The sequence below is a fragment of the Lonchura striata genome, chromosome 3 (genome assembly GCF_050655825.1).
Source record: "Lonchura striata isolate lonStrDom1 chromosome 3, ASM5065582v1, whole genome shotgun sequence".
Lineage (NCBI taxonomy): Eukaryota > Metazoa > Chordata > Aves > Passeriformes > Estrildidae > Lonchura > Lonchura striata.
In genome coordinates, this window is record NC_140705.1 from 68,584,601 (window position 1) to 68,606,475 (window position 21,875).

At 39.2% G+C, this 21,875-nt stretch overlaps 1 protein-coding gene across 1 annotated transcript in view; it reads left to right on the forward strand.

The window, feature by feature from the left end:
- Positions 1-1,227: 1,227 nt before the first annotated feature.
- The window catches only part of HEATR1 (HEAT repeat containing 1), a 34,736-nt gene continuing 14,088 nt past the window's right edge, over positions 1,228-21,875 (forward strand). Inside the window, exons 1-26 of the mRNA XM_021527084.3 lie at positions 1,228-1,333; positions 1,560-1,738; positions 3,428-3,644; positions 4,527-4,668; positions 5,200-5,301; positions 6,178-6,318; positions 6,883-7,094; positions 8,182-8,315; positions 8,988-9,096; positions 9,438-9,548; positions 9,997-10,114; positions 11,361-11,468; positions 11,883-11,978; positions 13,000-13,088; positions 13,389-13,600; positions 13,867-13,988; positions 14,601-14,798; positions 15,551-15,734; positions 15,994-16,142; positions 16,793-16,985; positions 17,513-17,685; positions 18,004-18,171; positions 19,013-19,255; positions 19,980-20,111; positions 20,524-20,630; positions 21,688-21,825. Of these exons, the coding sequence (XP_021382759.3) occupies positions 1,597-1,738; positions 3,428-3,644; positions 4,527-4,668; positions 5,200-5,301; positions 6,178-6,318; positions 6,883-7,094; positions 8,182-8,315; positions 8,988-9,096; positions 9,438-9,548; positions 9,997-10,114; positions 11,361-11,468; positions 11,883-11,978; positions 13,000-13,088; positions 13,389-13,600; positions 13,867-13,988; positions 14,601-14,798; positions 15,551-15,734; positions 15,994-16,142; positions 16,793-16,985; positions 17,513-17,685; positions 18,004-18,171; positions 19,013-19,255; positions 19,980-20,111; positions 20,524-20,630; positions 21,688-21,825 (3,740 nt within the window). The 5' untranslated portion in view covers positions 1,228-1,333; positions 1,560-1,596. The remainder of the gene's footprint in view (positions 1,334-1,559; positions 1,739-3,427; positions 3,645-4,526; positions 4,669-5,199; positions 5,302-6,177; positions 6,319-6,882; positions 7,095-8,181; positions 8,316-8,987; positions 9,097-9,437; positions 9,549-9,996; positions 10,115-11,360; positions 11,469-11,882; positions 11,979-12,999; positions 13,089-13,388; positions 13,601-13,866; positions 13,989-14,600; positions 14,799-15,550; positions 15,735-15,993; positions 16,143-16,792; positions 16,986-17,512; positions 17,686-18,003; positions 18,172-19,012; positions 19,256-19,979; positions 20,112-20,523; positions 20,631-21,687; positions 21,826-21,875) is intronic.

The following is a 21,875-nucleotide window of genomic DNA, read 5'->3' on the forward strand; positions in this document are numbered from 1 at the left end:
TCTCCATCTCTCCATGGCTGCTGCCTTCCCACCCTGGCTGGCTGCTGCCTCACTGCAGGCAGCCTGGGCCTCCAAAGGGACACGGCTCTGCGAGGCACTGCCTGGGTGGGTGACACCATCCACAATGGCCACAACAGCTGCTGTCCTCACTGACACCAGACACACGCCGACACAGCCGCTCCTGGAGGTGGCACATACTCAGCTCAATCATGGAATCACCAGGGTTGGAAAAGACCTCTAAGATTGTGTTCAACTTCTAAGCCAGCACTGCCAAGCTCATCACTCAACCATGTCCCTGTCGCCCTGATTCTTAAGATTTTCTAAAGCCTTCTGAGTTTACATTCTGTTAGAAAACTTTCCCACACCTTTTCTATAAACAACATATTGTTTTGCATTCCTTCGTAGGGGTGGAAGAAGTTGATATACTGGTAGTTTGTCCATTACCTTTGGAGAGGTGGCCCATTCACTCTCCAATCCACTGTCACCTTTAGAAAAGTATAAAAGTTGGGAGTCGATAAAGAAACCTTCTTCTTTTTTACCTTGCCATCGCAATGGCTCGTGTTGTACTTTGTGTCCTATAGCAACATGTCCCTAAATCCCACATCTACGTGTATTCTGTCTGCCTCTTGGTATGGTGACTCCATCACTTCTCTTCAGTTCCAATGCCTGACCCTTATGGTAGAACAATGTTTCTTAATATCCAATCCAAACAAGCACCATTCGAGGCCATTTCCACTTGTAGCTTGGAGGAAGAGGCCAACTCCCACCTGGCTACCGTCTCCTTTTGGGAAGTTGTTGAGAAGGACAACGTCCCGCTGGGCCTCCTTTTCTCCAGGCTAAACACCCCAGCTCCCCCAGCTGCTCCCCACAGGACTTGTGTCCCGTGCTCTGCAGCCATTCCCTGGATCGCTCCAGCACCTCAATGCCCTTCTCGCACTGCGGAGCACGGAACTGGGCGCGGGATCTGACGCTCCCTTCCCCGGCCACACTGTTCCCGACACAGACCAGGGCGCCGTGGCCCGGCCGCCGCCCGGTGCCGCCGCCCCGCTCCCGGCTCCCGGGGCCGCTCCCGGCTCCCGGCTCCCGGGGCCGCTCCCGGCTCCCGGCTCCCGGGGCCGCTCCCGGCTCCCGGCTCCCGGGGCCGCTCCCGGCTCCCGGCTCCCGGGGCCGCTCCCGGCTCCCGGCTCCCGGGGCCGCTCCCGGCTCCCGGCTCCCGGGGCCGCTCCCGGCTCCCGGCTCCCGGGGCCGCTCCCGGCCCGGCCCTTCCCGAGCCGCTTCCGGGTCAGCGGCGCGCGCAGCCCACGTGGGCCCCGCGGGGAGCGGCGGCGCGCAGGTCGGTGGCGGGACCGCGACCGGGACCGGGATCGGGATCGGGATCGGGATCGGGATCGGGATCGGGATCGGGACAGGGACAGGCGGCACCGCCGGGCGCTGCCCCCTTCCTCCCGGCGGGCCCGGCCCGGCCACACGTGCGCGCCCCGAGCGCAGCGGGGCCGGAGGGGCGGCTGGCTGCGGGCGGCTGCTTCATCGGCGGGCCTGCTGTGGTTTTCTCCCCCCAGTTTTCTCCGGAGGCTCCTTTCCCCGAAACGCCGAGCCATGACGTCCCTGGCGGAGCAGCTGAAGCGGCTGGCGCTTCCCCAGAACGATCCCAGCCTCCTGGACCGCAGCGAGGTGGCATCGCTGCTCTTCACCTGCAAGGAAGCCGCCACTATTGACAGGGACACGTTTTTTGCCATCGGTGAGTTCGGCTGCGCGGGTTTTAAAGACACTCCAAAAACCGGATGGAGGAATATAAATAGGAAAAGCATACCCGTATTCAAAAAAAGCCAAAAGAATAGTTCGAAAAGCTGCCGGCTAGTCAGCATCACTCCAGTCCTTCGGAAAACCAGGGAGCAGTGCCTCTACGAGCGCGTTGCTGGGCACGTAAGGAAGATGAAGGGGAAGAGTCAGGGATCACCAAGATGCTCAGGGAGTAGAGAATTTGCTCAATAAGTGAAAGTTAATGAGAGGAACGTCTCTGGTCTCATTCAGTCTGAGAAGAGAAGGCTTTGGATGGGTCTCATAGGCCATTACCTGTGAGGAGGTTCCCAGAAGATGCACCAGACATGTATGACTGGAGGACAGGAGACAGTGGGAGTAAGTTGAAAGAACAGGAGTTAAAACTGGACAGAAGGAAAAGTTTTTTTCAGTGTGAGGACAGTCAAGCAGTTAACAAGATTGTCTGGGGAGATTGTGCTTGGGAAAAATAAAAAGTGACTTTTTGGAAAACTCTTGAAAGGATAATACCCTAAGCAGCCTGGTCCACTTTTGGAGACCCTTTTAACCCTGCTTTGAGCAGAACCTGGGACTGGAAATCTCCCAGTGTGCCTTCTGGCATGAATTCTTGTTTCATGAAAACATGCTGATGCCCTGCTCTTGGGTAATGTTATGGTCACAAATAATGTGAAGTGGCAGTAGCCTTTGCACTGTTGGCACACTTCAAATTCTTTATGCTCTATCCCTTTCCATTTTTGTGTAAAATTTGATCTGGGAATTTGTTACTGTTGAATAAGAGAGCTCTTTTCTAAAACCAGACAGATTGATATCATGTTTTCATTTTAAATATCAGGATTGGAGATATATATCTTTGATGCAGCACAGTGTGTTTTTTTGGTTTCTTAAATAGTTACTCTAAAACTGCATGGCTGAGTTCGAGGAGGGAGTTCTTATGGTTTCTTATCCAATATTGGACCTCTGATCCAGTATTTGATCATTCCACTCTTAGAAAAAATAAAATCTGTACATTGGGTTTGAGTTTCCTATGTTCCAGCTTGCATCTGTTATCCTTCCATCCTTCCACTGTGCATCTCTGAGAAGAGTTTAGGTTCATCTCCTTGATAACCCACACTATATCCTGCTAAGTAGCTGCAGACAGCAGGAAGATTTCCTTTTGACTCTCTCTTCTCCAGGCTGAACAGTTCCTCCTTTTCTTTGTATGTTGTTTTCCAGCCCCTAGACCATCTCAGCATACCTCTGCTGAACTCACATCTAGAAATGTTTTTCTTCTCCTGATGGTGTCAAAATTGCACACGGAGCTCCAGCTGCAGCTCACAAAGGGAAGGGACAGCTCCCCCCTCCCTCAGCCTGCTGGCCATGCTGTCAGGCACAGCACAACCCAGGATGCTGCTGGCCTTCACTGCTGCAAGAGCACTCTGCTGATAGTTGCTAATACTGTTTTTCTTTGTCAGTTGAGAAATAGTTTAAGTATATCAAAGGTTTTTGTCTTAGGCCTCTTTACTGTTTGCTTTGGTTTGCTTGGTGAGGATGATATATACCAGTATAGCAAAAAAGTTGGATATGCCAGTGAGCAGGTAAGTAGTTGGGATTGGAGAACAAAACTGTTGTGTTAAAAGCAATCCTCCCATTTTTATTTTTTTCCCCCCCACAGGATGCACTGGCTTAGAAGAACTGATGGGCATTGATCCTTCATTTGAAGAGTTCCAATCCAGTTTGTTTAGTTCCACATCCAAAGGCCTTGAACGCAGTGTTCAGACTAAAGCAGTAAATCAGCAGCTGGACAAGAATATTTCACTGTTCCTCATTCACCTGTCCCCCTACTTTATGCTTAAGCCAGCCCAGAAGTGCCTTGAATGGCTGATTCAGAGGTAATCCACTGAATATCCTACATGTTAATAGATAAAGCTAGAAATGCAAGATTTATTTCTTCACAGTGAAAAAAATTTTGAATAATTTTACTTTAACTTTCTGAAAACAGGTTAAAATATTAATAGTTTATTTAGACTTAGTCCTTATGGGGCCAGATGCTCTTTTTTGCCAGATTTTTGTCTTCTGATAAATTTCTGTGATTATTTTGATCTGTCATGGTACTCTGTATAAAAGCAATTACTTCCCTACCTGGCTTTCACCAAAGTTGCCCAGCCTGAGGCATCTTACAGAGCACATAGAGAGGCATTTCTATATTGTGCTTTTAGAAGTGGGCTTTTTAAAATAGCAGTTTTTTGATATTAACACTGAACCATGAACCCTAACTATTCTTATTTCAAGGTTTTGTGAAGGTGTGAAGAAAAAACAATGAAGTAATTTGTGGTGTTATGTTTATTTCTATAAATTAACCTATCCAAATGGAGAAAGTGCGGTACTTCTTATCATGAAAGAGTGTGTGATTGTCTTGATACATATTTCTTTGAATCACAGTTTTTTTATAACTGTATTGTACTGAGAGATTCATACTAGATTATTGTGACATCTGGTATAATACTGAAATCTGTGCAGAAGAAATTAAGGTAACTTTAAGTCATACAAAGACATAAAATTGTTGATAGCACTATTTTTTTCTTCTAGCAAATACAGGTTACCTTGAGTTTCTGGTCTGTAGGTGGACCATAGATCTGAGTCAGTATGATAACCACATCAGGTCTTGCTTAAAAGCAAGTAAACAAGGTATTCTGAGAAGAGTGTGGAGGGCTCTTTTTTCCTTTTTGGGTTCCAGATACCTTTTAATTACATATGTATGTTCTTTTCCTTAGATTTCACATTCATCTCTACAATCAAGACAGTTTGATTGGTTGTGTTCTACCATATCATGAGACTAACCTATTTGTGAGAGTTATTCAACTTATAGATATAAAAAGCCCAACTCATAAGTGGCATTGGATGGATCCAATACGGGTAAAGTACTTAACAGATACAAGATGGAAGGACCTTTAAGGACTTTATTTAAGAATATCCTGACTCTTCTAGTCTGTTTATGAATATGATCCAGCAATTTATGTGGTTAGTTGTGGAACTGTACTGAAAGGCTTAATTACAGGAATGGAGCCTGGATGCCCACATGTTGTTTCTGCTATCTTTCTGTAAAGGTGAAGTTGATAGTAAAAAGCTTTGACAGTAATTACTCTTTGTTTTGGATAAGTTAAGGCATGCTTTTAAGGTGTAACTATTTGTTACTGCTAGGAAGATACATCAATTACTAAAATTTATGCTTATTTGTATGTAGGTTAAATGTAACACTCTTTATTATGTCTTAATGTAGACACAAAACATTCTAAAGCAGTGTATGGCAATCCATTTCTTATTATATTCAGTTTAAACAGTGTTAACTCATCAGTAGGATTAATACAGAGATTATAGTAATTTTTACTTTCTGTGCTTCGCTTTACTCTGAGTGTTCTAACTTTACTTTTTTTTCACTGTGTAAAGAAACCTGGAGTCCCACTGGCAAGGGGTACTGTCATTACACACTGCTACAAAGACCTGGGCTTCATGGATTTCATCTGCAGGCTGGTGGCAAAATCTGTGAAGGTTGTTCATTTATTCTAGAACATTGTTTGTTGTCACTTTGTCTTCCCCATGTTTTTATAGTAGTGTGCTATTTCCTAATATTTTGAACAGTAAAATAATTCAGTAAACAATATGAGGTTTTCTTATTATAATTTGTGAAGATGACAGTCTGTCAGAAGTTCTTATAAGGAAGTGGCTGAGAATCAATGAGCCATGACAAAACAATTTAGCCATACTGTATTATTTATACATTGCTTCAGGGTAATTAATTGTCTTAATTTCTTCCGTAAACTCATTCCTGTTATTAGTCTTTAACTGTGCTCTGAATTTCCATGTATCTTCTGCGGGTCATGGGTGTTTTAAATACACACCTTCAAAAATTAATGAGAATTTTAAATTGATGATGTTAGAACGTGGGCAAATTTTTTTTTGTATTTTTCATATAATGTCAAATATAGGGCTAGTTCTGTATTCTCAGAAGGGTAAGATGTATGACAGATCCAGTTATTTAGAGAGCTGGGATGGATCTGCTGTCAAACTAAGCAAAGCAGATACAGTAACAGAGTTTATTCACAGGTGTAGAAGGAGGTGTTAAGCATTTAGTTTCTTGGCTGTCCAGCTCTGAGTCTTGAGCAGTACACTAGGATCACAAGTGATTTTGGCTGCCTTATTCTAATTAACTACATCGGCACCCACTTACATCTGCCATGTCTGTGAGGAGGAGCAGTAACCTCTGGCAAGGGTTGCTGCTGTGAGAGGAGACGAGTTCAGTTGTGCCAGCAGGAGCTGCTGGATCTTGCAGGCCAGAGTTCTAAGATTTTAGTGGTTTGAGGGAAGCCATATGTGCATTTCCACTTGCCCTGATGTCTGAACAACTGATTTTTTTCTGTGATCCAGGTCTTTTCAGAGTGTCCCGGCAACTCAGCTCAACTGAGAGTTCTCCTTGTGTTTTATGCTTCCACCATTGTGTCAGCTCTTGGAGCTGCAGAGAAGATAACAGACACTATGGTCTCTTTGCTGCTGCCTTATGTCCAAAAGGTAGGTGAAGCTCTGTTTCCCTCCTGTGAGATGAAGACATGTTCTGCAGATGTGCATCTGCAGATAACATCCAAGAGAGACATCCTGTGTGATACACACTGTACCACTCAGCCTGATTTGAAACCTCAGGCAGGTGAAGGAAATAATGTTCTTTCACACCTCAGATGAGCAGTTTAGGAGCTGTTTGCTACTCCGCATGAGGAATGGAGTTGTGAGAAATGGATACACAGTTTGAAGAATGTCTTTGCTTTGAGATTTATCATGCTAAACCATGAGGAAATGGTGTCAGGGTAAACAGCCTGGTTTAATAGCCTCTCTTGTCCACAATTGTTGTTTTGTCAACAAACAGAGCACTAGTTAATAAGAAGAATAGTGTCTGCTTTATCTCTGGACCCTGCTTTTGCTTTTGCTTTTGCTTCTTGAAAGCTTAGTTTATAGATACCTTTAACACATGAAAAAGAACATAGTGGGATTCCGTGGATGTCAGAATAAAAAATATTTTTATGTTAATGTACTCTTTTATGCTATTCTGTGTTGAAAAATCACCTTTATCTCTTTTTCTAGGGCTTGAAATCCTCTGTACAGGATTACAGAGCTGCAACATACATGATAATCTGCCAGATGACAGTAAAAGTGACAGTGGAGACTTCCTTGGTGCATTCCTTGATGGTACAGATAAGCAAGACATTACTGAAAGTGCCCGCATTAATCAGGGATGGGCTGGCTTGCTTGAACCTACTTCTGCAAACTCAGAAAGGAGATAAACTTGGGGAAAAGTAAGTCTACATGAATGAGATTTCCCCACTTTCTAAAATTCCAAACTGTGCTTTGATAATTGGAAATTTTTATGTCTTCATCATTAAAAGGGATACTTCCCTGTCAGAAGTTTTGGTAGTTGACATTGCAAAGGGCTTGCAAGTTCCTTTGGCTTACTTTGAAAATTTGTATGCTCATTGCAGCAGAGGAGTCTCAGTGGTGCAGTTTGGCCATCTGTTGGTACTTCTGCTTCTTCTCTTAGTAAAGGATTGATTTCAGTGTGCAAAACTGAGCGCTGTCAAGTAAGAGGTTTTCTGGAAAGTGCAAAGATGTTCCATCCCTTCAATGGAAGGGCTTTGAGTTGGCATAGTTTAACACTAGTGCTTCTATACCAACACTTGTTCGGTCTCACTTCAGGTGAGGTGTTCTCCTGGAGGCTCATGTGGTAGGTTCCCACCCATCTGGCACAGCTGGCTTGTGCTGGTAGCGTGCTTGTGAACATAGTCCCACATGATACAGGGCATTTGCTTGCTGGCAGAGAGGAGTATTCCAATAGGAAAAGTCTTATGAGGGATATATAGAGAGATTACTTTCCAGATACTTGAACACTGTCATAGGTTAAAAAGTGCAGGTGTGGAGTTGTTATATTATGCAGCATCCAGCCAGGTGAGTGTAAAAGGAGACAAGATGAAGCTTTGTGTGAGCTGAAAGGGAAATGGCTTCTTCTCAGAGGATTTGTCATTGCACGATTACTTCTTGTCCCTTTTGCTGCTTCTGAGGGATAGATATGCTCCTTGCATGTAATTCATACAAGTATTTTTCCTTTTACTACCAGCTTTGCAAAAATTGTAGGTAGGTTCACTGAGCCGCTACAGCAGCTGTGCTCAACGTGGCTGGCAGTACCCTCTTTTCTTCTTTGATAATAAATTTGCCAATAAACATCTGGCATTAAGTGGAGCCTTTTGAATCTTTTCAGTGTTTGTTTACAATGGGGCTGTTACCTGATGCTGGAAATTGAATCCTCATGAAGTCTGCATTGTTTTGAAAGTGTTTGTAACACAGATGAGCGTACATACTTTTCTTTTTTCCCCCCTTTCAATTGTGCAGGCCATTTAATTATCTGTGCAAAACCCCAGAACTGGTAACACTTTTGCAAGGCCTGTCAGCGGGCTATGATATCTCTCCTCTCCTCCGCTACCTGTTGCCTCACCTTGTTCACACCATTGTGAAAAGTGATACAGGTAAGTTAGCACAGATTTTTTGTAAAACTTGGATCAGCCTTAAGGATGGATAACTGTGGTAAATGTCACAGCTTGAGTTTTTGTGTATTTGCTTTTGTGGGTTTTTTTTTTTGTTTTTTTTTTCTGCTTTTTTTTTTTTCTTCTTAAAGGTGTATTGTAGTACTATGAAATCTTGGGTAGATTGCATGTACTCCATATGTGGTTTAATTAGGGGACAGCTGTGTTTACCCAGGGAATTAAATGTGCCTGGGAACAGTCTGGGGCAGTGAGGCTGGCAGGCATGCAGTTGTAGCCTGTGTCTGTGCTAGAGAGTCTGTTTGCACTGTGGCATTGTAATGCTGAATCCTGACTGGGAAAGCTGTTTCGTTAAAAAGGTCGAGATTCACACCAAGGAATGCTCTAGGGAAGTTTTTTGCACAGCTTTTAGCAGCAGGTCTGGAACATGCCAAAGCATCCTTGAATTTATTTGCAGCAATCCAGGCTTTGGCATTTTAATGACATTGGTATAAAGCATTGCTCATGGATCACAGAGAGTTAGTGCTGGATGAGCACTGTGGTCTTCAAGTTGTGTTCTTCATTCACTAGAGGATGATGCCTGTAGAAGCTGTTTGCCTTAATCAGTATGAGAGGACTGTTCTCTAACTATAGTTCATCTTTTCTGATTATCCTTAGAGGAGCAAGAAGAATCTGAAGAGACAGAAGATGACATTTACATCAAGCATCTTCAAAATATTCTTGAGAGTATACCACTAGAAAAGGATTTAGATTCCCTGTTGGCTTCGTGAGTTGACTTCAGTTCTTATGCAGTACTGCAGTCACTTCTGGTTTAATAATAAATCCTGACAATGGCATTAGCATTATATGAGCATGTTTTTCTGAGCTGATGATTCAAGTCCAGATGTGGATTTTGAAATTTAAACATTAAGTAACCCAGAAGAGCTATTAATTTAGCATTTATGGGAATAGTTGTGGGACAGAGTGAAACGTGAGGCCAGCAGCAAATCTGTACTTGCAGTAAATAATGTATATTAATGCTGATCTATTAAGCACTGTGCTTTATAACAGTAATGAAAAAGGTACCATGCAAAACATGGTGGCTTTTCCTTTCGTTTGTAATTTCAGCAAGTTTCTTGAAGAGTTTATCTCGCGTGGTACAGAGATTGAATCTGATCCCACCAAAATGGCTGCACTCAATCAAAAGATCCTTCCTCTCATCAGACTTCTTGAGAAAAAGTAAGTTGCATTTTTCTATGATGGACCCACAGTCTGTAGAGTGGTGATATCAGCAATAATCTCGGATTATTTGGTGTAGTAAGCACAATAATCTTGCTGAAATAGATACAAAAGAAGTAACTGACTCCTAGACTGTCCCAATTTTGTTTTACTGATTGTTCTTACATATTTTATTATCAGTGTAATACATGGATGCAGACCTATTGGCTTTGTACAGCTCTTTACTTTGTAGCATGAGCTTCTCTGCTCATAATGTATCCTAGTGGTCTGCAAATTGTTCATCTGTGTTAAGACATAATGGTTTATTGCCTTTGCAAAACCACTTCAAATAGCTGGTTTGGGTAAATGCATGTGCATTCAGTTTCCTTGGTTTTCCCTATTTCTCCTGTAAATACATGTTTTTCTATAGTCCTCTGCAGAAAGTATTGATGGTTTTGTCTTTTGGCAGGTATCCTAAAGCCTTAGACTCTGTGTTGGAGAAGCACCTGGAAGATTGCACAGATGAGGCTGACCAAAATCTTTTTCATCAATTTATTTCTCTTTCATTAAGCTGTGGCAAGTACAAGGTAGATAGGATTGTGATCCTAGATCTTGTTTGGTTATACTGTCAGAAGGCTGATTTTTGACAGTTCTGCTCTCTATTCCTCCTTGTAAACAAACTATCTACCATTCCCACAAAAAAAAAGGAAAAAAAAAAAAAACTACCCTAACTTGATTAAATATTTTGTGGGGGGAGCTTGGTCAAAATTGTGGTAAAACAAAAGCTATCAGGTCTTTTAAGTTTTTTTGTTTGTTTTTTTTTTTTTTTAATATGGACTCGAAAGTGTGAGCTTTTTACCCTGGTTAAAATTTATACATTTCCGCCTGCTTCAATTGCTACCAATAATTTTTTTTTCCTTAGAAACATGGCCACTACATACCCTGTAGTGGTCAATAGTGATGACACAGTGGTGCCTAGAAAGGCCTCACCTGACTTAAGGATCTTGTCAGTGGCAGAGGTGTCTGTGTCTGTTTTGGGAAAGCTGAGAAACAACTTTATCACTGTTGAGAAAAGATGGCTTGGTCCTTTTCCTCGCACTGATTTTATGAATGTTTGCAGTCGGTAACAGGGAAGAATAGAGTGACCACAGAGTTCTTCCTGTGCCATTTCTGAAGAGCAATTGAAACTCAGCCTAACACAGAATAATCATTACTACAACAGATCTGGCCAAGGAATTTATTATAAGAGATGGTTAGTATTATGGCTGTTGTTTGCAATGATTGAAAGACTGAAAGCACTTAGGAAAATATGACAAACTACATAAAGAAGCGCTTCCTGTAATTCTGTACTGATTTAACAAAGGTGCAGATTCTGTGTCTGAGTAGCAAGTGGATTAACAGAATCACAAGGCATGCAGAGCAAAGGCATATGACTGTCTTTCAGGTTTTAAGGTTCCTGAGATAAGTGCACGCAATTGGACTAGCAGGGATGCCTTTTTAACAGTTTCTGTCTGTGCTCTGTCACACTGACATTGTCACTAGAGCTTTCTCAGAATCCTGAGATAAGCGTAATGCTTTTCTAGGACATAATGGTGTCTGTGGCTTACTGTACTTTTCAAGCTATCTTCCAAAAACTGACTGAAATAGTAAAGAAATGTAGTCATTTAAAACAGTTATACAATATCATTGTATTGTAGTTCAACTTTCTAGCTGTTGATTGAGCAGGTTTTCTTCTGATACAAAAAATCGCCCTAAGAATATCTCCCATTATCCTTATGTATATTTAAAATATTTTTAACATGCAATGGGGTCACTGTGAAATCTGTATTTCAGTTTCTGGAAGACTCTGATACCTCCCTTCTGCTTAGTTTGAATCATCCTCAGCCTGCTGTGCGGGTCTTGGCTCTTCAGCATTTGAAAGATGTTATTGAAACTTCAAAGGTTTGTGTCTGAACCTCTCACTTACAGAACTAACTTAACATAGAATGTCTTCAAAAAGTTTTTGCCAGACTTACCAGTTGAAAATGAGTGGTACGTGAAACTGTGCCTGTGTCATCCTTACTGCTTTTCATAGTGTTTTCAGTAGGCTTCTGTCACCATTTCCCCATATTCTGGAGTCTGGATGTAGTTCTTGTTGATTAAGCTGGTCACATTCTCATAAAGTCCAATTTAATATTTCTAGTTTTCTTTCTTTTGTTATTGAAAGTTAGTCTGCTTATGAGGTTTAATTTAGATTATCTTACCACTTCTCTTACACTAAAATTCAGATACTTCATTAAAAGCCTGTAAAGTGTTCTACAGACAAATGATTTATTCTCCCTTTGACTCTGCTTTACTTGTTTTTTTTTTTTTCAGGAAGGCTTTGATCAGGCTTTCATAGAAGAAGCAATTTTTGGACGGCTCAAGGATGACAACAGAGATGTTGTTATGTCTGCTCTCAGTTCTTTGGAGGTAAGTGTGTCTTTTGGCATGCAAGATTTTACGTGATCTTGAATGTGTGTGTGTCTGGACTGTATTCTGTGTAGTTGTCTTTCTTGTCCTTGTGTCCTTATTGCATTACTTTTATCCTTTAACAGGTTAAAGTAGCACAAGTACAGGAGGGTTCTGTTGTTTGCCATCTCACAAATTCTCACCAAATCTCTGCTACCTGATCCTTACCAAGGTGTAGGCAGTTGAAGTGAATTTATCTATTTTTTTTTACTTTTTTTTAATGTAGCTACTGAATCCTACTTAAATCTTTGGTTATTATTTGAGGCACTCTTCCTGCTTATTCTGTATGTTTTTCTATAAATAGTCAAGCCACAGTATCTGTCTTTTGGATGGAAAGTGGTGCAGTCACAAGACATTATTCCAGTGAGAGGTGCTCAGCTGAGTTTTTCCATATGCAAGTCATTTGGTCAGTTGATAGTGGCAAAGCCCTGAGCTCCAGCTCAGGTTTACTGGATAGGACTCTGGTATGCATTGTACTGATTGTTTCCAGCTAAAGTAACAGTCTGTCTTTATGGCTACTGCTAGTAGTAGTGGAGAATATTAGTAGTAATAGTGGAATTGGTCTTGTGTGTTCATTCATTCTTGATCACCAGTAAATAGGAATAGAAGCACGTGAGGGCTTCTTTAAACTTTAGTGTCTTTTGTTAATATGCCTTTTATTTTTGTGATCCAGATGGAATGTAAAGTAAAAGCAATTCTTATTTAATTATAGCACAGTTTGCATATCACTTATCAGTTTTAACAAACATTTCCACATTCAATAAATTCTCCATACTTCAACATATCAAGAGGGCATACTGGGCAGCTTAATTACTTCTTGTCACCTGATAGTATTTTCATTATATGAACATCAGCAGGAATGCAGTTAGTCATGTTTGATCTCTGTTCCCACTTGGTATAGCAGATGCACTTTCCATTATAACATGGTAGACTGTTTTATATATTGTTGTATTTTCATTCATTTTTCTTGATTATGGTTCAGACTTTCAGGGAACAAGTCAAGCCAGAAGTAATAGTATCAAGTCTTTTGAACATTTTCCAGAAAGCTGATCTTTCAAAGGATGGAAAATGGTATGTTCATGCTTTTTTTTTCAGTCTACATTCTTTCTGTGCAAATTAATTTTTTTAAAAGTAACTATAAAGAATACTTTAAAAACTGTGTTTCTCTGCAAATGCTTTTTGTTATGCTATGTCTATGCTGAGTTACAGGAGAGATGTCCAATTATTTTCTTACCATTTCTCCTTAATTCCTTATTTGTTCTTACTGCTGTTTAGATACAGAAAATCACCATGGAGAATAGAGAACAAATCAAAGAAATGTTTCTGTTGTGACTGAGTAATGTGTTTTCAACATGATTTGTTATCTTTTAGGTACAAGGTTTTGGAGCAAGCAGTAAAAATTTTAGTCAAAGAGGAGATTTTGAAAGAGAAGAAAAAACTGCTAGATGCAGCAGTAATGCAGTTGTTACCTTTTATGATAATCACTAATGCAAATTCAAAATCTGCAGATTGGAAAATGGCTGTGTGTTTGTCAGAGTCTGATCTCTGCTCCTTGCATCCTTTACTGAAAGGCTGGCCAGAAGGTAAAGCATTCCTTGTAACTAATTTGATAAGAGAAAACATGTGGCAAGTTTAGGTTTATTGAACCTAAACACATATTGGAGGTAGGCTGTCACTATCAAGTATCGTACTGTAACTGTGAATGGATTTTGAAAAAAGCTCTTTGAAAAGAGGTAGAAATTGTTTAGTATGTTTCTGACTGATTCTAAATATTATTGATTCACCAGTATGTTAATATGTGAATTTTATACCTAGATTATTTGATTTTTTTTTTTTTCCCTTGGAGTAGCTCTTGAGGAGGCAATTAAATCTACGGAGTCTACAGAGTTGGTTGGAGTGGCCAATGAGAAAATTATTCTGCTACTTTCTGGAAATTTGATGTCAGGGAGCCCTTACTTACTATTGCAGATGGTAAGTATACCACGTCAGCCTAACCTTAGAAAAGTTTTACTTTTCAGGTGGTGACTGTAATCAAACAAATGTGATATAGAAGAACTTCACATGCCTGCTTTAGGCTCTAGTATGCTATCATTAAGCTGCTAGGTAAATACATGTATATATGTGTGTTATATATAAAATTATATCTATTAATTTATATATATATATGCCTGTATGTATTTATATACCATTTACAGATATATATATATATATATATATATATATATATATATATAAAAATAGCAAACCACAATACCATCCATATAAAAAAAATTCTTCATTAACTTAAGGAAAAGAAGTAATTACCTTTTTTGACAAATGATTAGTGTAAGTAAATTCAAGGAATTTTTACTTCCTGAAAAAGAATTTCTAGAGAGTAAGCAAGTATACCTGTAGTTACAAGTTCATAGAAACTGATGTTTGTGCATTGTAAGGTCAAAGAGTACAATTACAGCAGACAGTAACTTTTTACCTATGAATCAAACTAAACAGTATTGCACCATTTTTCATTTACATGTTCAGTTTAGTCATAGTGAAGTCCCACTGTCATACTGATTTTTGTTGTCCTCCACTCTTTTTTCTAAGGTTAATGACCTGATACTCGTTGCTGAAACAGAATCTGACAGTGTGAGACAGAAAGTAACTACTCATATAATTGGTGCAGTGCTTGTTCAGTGCTGCTGCAATGCACAGATGAAGGCAAAGTATTTTCCAGTGGCTATCAGAGTATTTCGCTTCTTGGATAAAAAAATCAAGAATCTCAGAACTTGTGAATCTGCAGAGGTAAGATGTTAACGGTGTGGAGAGGGCATTTTCTTTGTACTGAAAACAGCAGTAAGAAGATTTTAAAAATTGTTTTTACTGAAGACCAAGTTCAGAAACCTGGAGTGAAAAATCTCACCTTCATTTCTTCTCAAAACAAAAACACACACTTGGCAATAGTGCCATTAAGAATTACTCTAACATTTTATGTGTGTTTCCAGTGGAGTTTTCTTGGCTTATTTTGTTGAGAAAGAGCTCTAGGTTTTTTTCTGTGTGTAAGAAACCCATTTGAGCAGGGCTATGTTCTGTGTGTACATCCCCTCACATATATACACATGGTGACATGTGGTAATTATTTATTCTGACCTCAGATTATTCCAGTAATGATTTTTTTTTTTTTTTTTTTTTTTTTATATTACAAGTATCTGAAACATATGGATTCTTTTTTCTGGAACAGAGCTAGATCAAAGTGTTAAAACTGGTTGTCAAAAATGCTGCAATTCCCAATCCCTTTGAAGAGATATTTTAGAGAGACTGATATTTTACTCTTCTGTTACCTCATTTAGGTACACTGTAATTATGGTAGAAAGAGCTGGCATAGGTTTTATAACTGCAGATGCAAGTTTCAATGTAAAATCAGAAATGTAATTCACTCCATAAGGATACCTCTTTGGAGGTTGGAAATGAAATGTTGCTGAATTTTAATCCTAAATTTCTGTTTTCTGTTGCATGGAATTGTGACAGAATGCATTAAAATCAATTTTCATCCACAGGAAACTGCCATAAGCTGGTCTGTTGAAACAGAAGAGGAAACTTTGGTGCCTAAGGACTTGTTAAGTGCATATATAGAAAAGCTCAACAGTGGTGAGACTGCTCATGCAGAGGAGTCAGCTATGGTCCTGTTCTTATTGAAAATCTTCATTAATGGCCTAAAATCTCCCCTGTCCTTTTCAAAAGGTAGGTGTTAAGATTTTGCCTGTTGGTAGCACCAGTGAAAAAAGAAAGTAATTTTTTTCCTTCAGAAGTTGTTGGAATCAAGGAGATGTTGCTTCCCTAACCTTCTCCTATGTTATTGACATCTGTAAAAATTACTGACTTGAACATGAAATCAACCAAATGTATTCTTCTCTTTTAATAGAGATGTCTGTTTTCTCCTGGTTTCTGAGGGTGTTCCTATGCACCTGCTGTGTCTTAATTATAACCTGTATTTTTTTAGAGGAATCTTGGTGGAATCCTGAATCTCTGAATCAAGATAGGAAAGACTACCTGCACCTCCTTTTGGGGCTGTTTGACCTGCTTGTCAGCGGAGCTAGTGAGGGAAGCGATGCTCTTCAGTACAGAGCATTGATGAATCTCTTATTCAAGGTATTATTATTGCATTTGTTGCTCTGAATTATGTATCAGTAACTATTTCATGGTTGCATTAGTTTTAAGAAAAGCTGAGAAAAATGGTCAACAGGTCATGCAACACTGCCTGTGGCATTCAAGTACTGTGAGGAGGTGGAAATGTAAACTTCAGCTGGGTTACTTAACCCTAATTGAATGTAATAATGGAAAACTAAAGTTAAAAAACAAAACACAAATGTACTAGTGGAGGCAAAGCTTAAAGCATAACACTGATTTACAGGGCAAGATCAAGAACCTAAAGTTTAAGCAGAAAGTTTTGGTTCTATCTGGTAGCACAACAAAGCATTGCTCTGTAAAATTTGGTACTGTTTAAATACAGAAACTGGAAGGAAAACTTCTAGGAGAAATTTTGTGTTTCCTTATTACATCATCTCATGGTTTTTCACATGCATATGTAAATAACATCTGGACTTGTGTATACATGTATAATTTGCTCAATAACTTTTTCTTCCCAAAAGACACTGTTTCTCTCTTTTTCTGAGACAAAGTTCTCTTTTGGTGTACTCATTTGAAGTGGGTGGGGTGGTTTATCAATGTTTTCAGTAGTAGTTTACCAAATAAATTAAACAAGTGCTTTTTTTTCTCTTTTCCATTGTGTTTAATGTAAGGTACATCTAAAAGATTCAGAGGTTCTCTTCAAATTCCTTTCCATTTTATGGACTTACAGCTATAACCTTTCAAATCAACTGAACTATGAAGTCAGTGCAATGCTACAGACTCAGGCTCTGTACATTGGCTATGCACTGCTTGAATCAGAAACGAACCAGAAAAAGAAACAGCTGCTATCACCATCATCTCCAGGTAAAGTAAAACAGTATCTGTCTGTCTGTCTGTCTGTCTGTCTCTCATCTTACAACTCAATCACGGTACTTTTTAATTGTGTGCAATTTCACAGTATTTTATACCATGAAGGGTGTCCCAAGTTATGTTCAGCTGCACTGGCTGAGACTTGCTGATTCACTGGTGCAGTTGTAAGTCCAAGCTTGAAGTAAGTGAAGCCACTTTTTAAAAAATTTTGTAAGTGTTAAAGGAGCACAGGGCTGTGCTGAAGGAGTCAGTTACAGGACATTACTGTCTGTGCAGTCTCAGGGTGTGACAGTCAGTAGCAATATATGAACTCTGAGTTTAAACAGGAATATAAGGACTGTGATGAAGTTCAGAGTCATGAATCTGTGAGACTCGGGTTGGTTTTATGTACCTTAGAGGTTTACAGTGAAAAGAGGTGACTTCTTAATTCCAAAGTAATGTTGATGCCTCTTCAGGGACAGCTACAGTAAAATTTTCACCACTCACTGTGCTCTTCCTTCCTTCCCTCAATTTTCTTGCAGTGGTGATATCTTTGCTAATTAACTTGGTTAGTCCTGTGAGTGAAGTTCGAAGGGCTGCTCTCAACTGCCTCCATTCCTTGAGAGGAATAAAGGAATCTCTGTTTCATCCTGTCCTTCAGCATTTGGAGCAAAAGACAGAAGAGATTGTATCAGACCCTACATACATAGCGCAGGTATTTTTTAAATTAAGTTTTGTCTGTTGCTGTGAGCTTCTATCTCACAGAAAAGAAATCAAGTTAACCAGGAAGGTAATTGACTTTGTATCCTATAGTGGACTGATTTATAATTTTTCTAGGAACTATGAAAACATTCAAGTGATTTATTACATGCAGAGAGCTGAGAACCTAAGAGGCATTAACAGTGGTTTATTTCCAGATGAAGAGCTCTGCTTATATCTAAATTGCAGTGTTATGAAAGCATCAAATAATTGTTGTTTTAAGGCATTTTTATTGCACGGAAATAACTTAATTTTCACTTTGCTAATGAACTAGATTATGGGAACGCTATTTGAGGAGCTTGAGACACAGCCAAAACAGAAATCCCAGCAGAAAAAATTGTTGGAATCTTTGGAAAACTTACTTGATTGTGTACAGAGCCCTATTTTCCCATCATATATTGCAAGAAACTTAATGAAAATTCTTCATGAAATCCATGGTGAAGTAAGTGTTGCCTTTTGAGTTTTTTAATGGGTTCTGCACTTGAGTGAAATGCTGAAATCACATTTCATTTAATAATAATGCTTTTGAATAATTCCATACTATATTAGATTATTAGGTAATAAGTTGACACCTCCAATAATATGCAGTAAAGCTGCAAAATATGTTTAATGAAACATAAAACATTTTCTTGCTCTTTCCAGGAATGTAATGGCTGCAGAATTTTGCATTGGAGTTTTTAAAGAAACTCCCTTGATATTACTAAAAAATACTATTTCAGAAGAGACTGTTACAGAAGAAATTTAGTACTTTGGTTAGTGAACATAGTTTTCTGTACAGAATTGCAAGATATTAAGTAGTACTGTGAATTTCTTTTATATATATATTAACCTACTCTTATCTAGCATATTCAGAATTCTCCAACTGCTGGAAAATATGACTTCAAAGTTAAAAAAAATGAATTAAATCTGAATTTTTATGTTCTGTTCACTTGTATATATCTTGAAAAGATTGTGAACTGCATAGCAGGGGTGAATAGTTTTGCTTCACATTTGGGTTTTGTGGAAGACAGCAGTCATAAATGGGTGGAAAAATTTCCTTCTGTACTTGGAAATTATGAAATACTGTTCTGCAAATGAGAATAGCAAAGGAGCAGATGAGCAGGTACTTGAGGTAATCTCATATTATGCCTTGTATTTTTCCAGTTGAACAGCTGTTGCCTAAAATGCTGTGTGCAGTGTGGTCCGAGAGAAGGGAAGCTGCAGTAAAATGAAACTGTGCTACTGGAAATTTGTTAAATTGAGAATGGATAAAAACTTCTCTTATGCATTATCTCTGTTTGCAGATAGTTCTTTCTCACCTCTTGCCTGCACTAGCCCGTCTGCTAGGGAAGGTCTTTAAGAAAGCTGAGGCAATGTTAAAAGATGAAGTTATTCTCCTGCATCTAATCCTTGGAAAGTTTAATGAATATTCAGCACCCCTCCTTTGCAAGAATCAGCAGAGTCTGGATTTATTTATCAAAAGTCTGCATGCTGCCAAGAAAATATATGAAGAAATTCCACCATTTCAGATCACAGCACTTGGGCAGGTATGGCTTTATGAAATACCTTTTATTTATTTTTATGCTTGAAGCAGCTAGCAGTGTTTGTGATTGGATTTACAAGGTTATTTCTGTGTGGAGGAGTCCATAGCTCTCGACCTGTCTTTTTTTTACTACAAGATTTTAGTGTCCCCATAGTGTCTTTGAAGCATCTAAACAGGCTGCAAAACTTGAACTCCTAAAATTATCAGAAGGAGATATTGCTGCTTGCTCTATTTTTTTTGCATTTTGACAAGTACAAAATAGCAGTACTGTATTTACACACAGATGAGTTTCTGTATCGTTACTGATACTACTGTCCCACAGGTTTTAGGTTTTTGTTGGTCAGGCAAGAGCTTCACTTAGTGTTTTTCATCTGAAGAAAAATTGTGAACAAAATGCAGAAGGTGAGAAATAGTTTAATTTGAAGGAAGCTGCAAATTCGGGCCTATATTGGCCAGGTGTTGGCACGTACTTCCCAAAGGCTGTCAACAGCAAGTTTGTTCCCCACACCAGTCGTGTGAAAAGTTTCAGAAATCAGTTTGTCTGTTGGATATTTCACATCTTTAAGATTCCTGGATATATACAAATACATAGTTAATATGCAGGTTTTTGCAGTACTGCATGATGGGGTGTGTCATAAAGAATCCAGCATATATTCATTCAACACCTTGTGATTTTGTTACCCTCTTTAAGTAAACCTCTCTGCATCCTTTTTTTGCCCCTTTTGTAGATTACTAAGCCATTCTTTGCAGCTGTGTCAGATGGAGTGGTGCAACAGAAGCTGCTAAAAGTATTGTTTGACTTACTCTTAAACTGTAAGAACCCACTTTGTGCCCAGACAATCAGCAGTGTGTTTAAAGGGGTAAGTGGCAACCTCCAGAACACAGAAGTATGTTCAAACAAAATGTGATTTTGTGTCACCTACATTCAGTAACACTTGTTGTTTATATCATTTATAGTGGGAAAGGAATGAGAAGCTTTTTGTCAAATAATAGAATAATGTTAATGGCATGAAAATTGTATTAAATGACTGCTTTTAAAAGGCGTTTCTTTAATAGTCACCTATCAGTCATTTACTACACTAAGTGAATGAATTTAGCAGAAGTCACTTCTTTTATGCTGCACTGGTTTTCATTTTCTGGGATATGATAGGAATATGTGGATTATATACCCATATGTGCATGAAAGGGATGTGTTTTTTAAAAAGGCAGGGCACAGATATGTGATGTGATAAATTGTTCATTAGTGCTTGCATTGTTATTGTTTTGTTTCAGATTACAGTATGTGCTGAGCAGATTGTCAGAGAACTGGAGCCTCCTGAGAAAACCAAAAGTCTGGCCACTGTTCAACAGACTAGAAGGCAGAAAATGCTGCAACAGAGGTGAAGTAACTAGAAACCCACAAGTATTATCTGTGCAGTTTGAAAACACCATGTGTCTTAATATGTTGGATAGTTTGAACTGAAAATGCAAGCAACTATTTCTTCTTTTCACAGTAAAATAAATCCAAGCTACTTTTGGCACAGGAAAAACAACTCATGTCGCTGTTTGAGAACTGATGGAAATACAGTGAAAATATGTTTAAAAATCCAGTATATTTGATATTGACTATTACAGTTGCTGTTACAGAATCTTGACAAAGTTGAACAAGATTAATTTTTGTTAAAAGTAAGGTTAGTTTTAAATATAGATGCATGGGCAAATGACATACACTTGGCTGAAACCTAACAGATGTTCATCAGAATATTCATTAGTTGACTGAAAAACAGTATTTTGTTTCTAAAAAGGTGGTAATGTAATCACTAATTTTTAAGTCTTAGTCTTTGTCCTGTTTCTTTTCTTCATTCTCATAAGGAACTGTTTTGTTCACTGTACTTACTCTCTTTAACATTCTTTCAACCATATTGAAACAGGATATTGAGTTAATTTTCCTGGTTTGACCTGGAATAGCTTTTTTAATTTTCCTTCATTTGACCATTTTGAATAATCATCACCCATTAGATTGACCCATCTGTAAACTGTACCTGTCACAGTTTACAAACACACATGCTCAAGCATCCCCCGTTGCCTGCATAGTCAGTGTGTTAATCACTAGTAGTTCCAGAGAAGCAAGTTTCCTGGATGGCAAGAAGATCATCATTTGGACACTTACCTGATAACAGGTTTTTTTTCTCCCCCACTTCCAGAAGTGTTTCCAAGAAACACTTGTTTTTTTCAAGTTCGGTCTGAATTTCTTTTGTTGGTTGTTTGTTTAAAATGTCTTGCTGTTTCAATAAAAAGCCCACATACTGCCACCCCTCTAGGGAGCAGCAGTAAAGGACATACAATACTATGTGAAAGAAAAATTGTCTTTTTTTAGTTGGATCTCTGTGTGTGTGATTCCTGAAGCACTGTAGCATTTTCTTTGAAAATCCATGATTGATTGTCTTGTCTTTTTAGAAAGCCTCACAATGCAGAATTGGCACCAAGTGACTCCAGGTGGCAGAGGGTGATGCTTATTCTGGAGTTACTGCAGCATAAGAAGAAGCTTCGGCATCCGCAGGCATTGGTACCTGTACTTTTCAACCTTCTGAGCAGGTAACAGAGCCCTGGAGCCTTCTCTGCTGCAGCAGGCACCCTAAGCATGG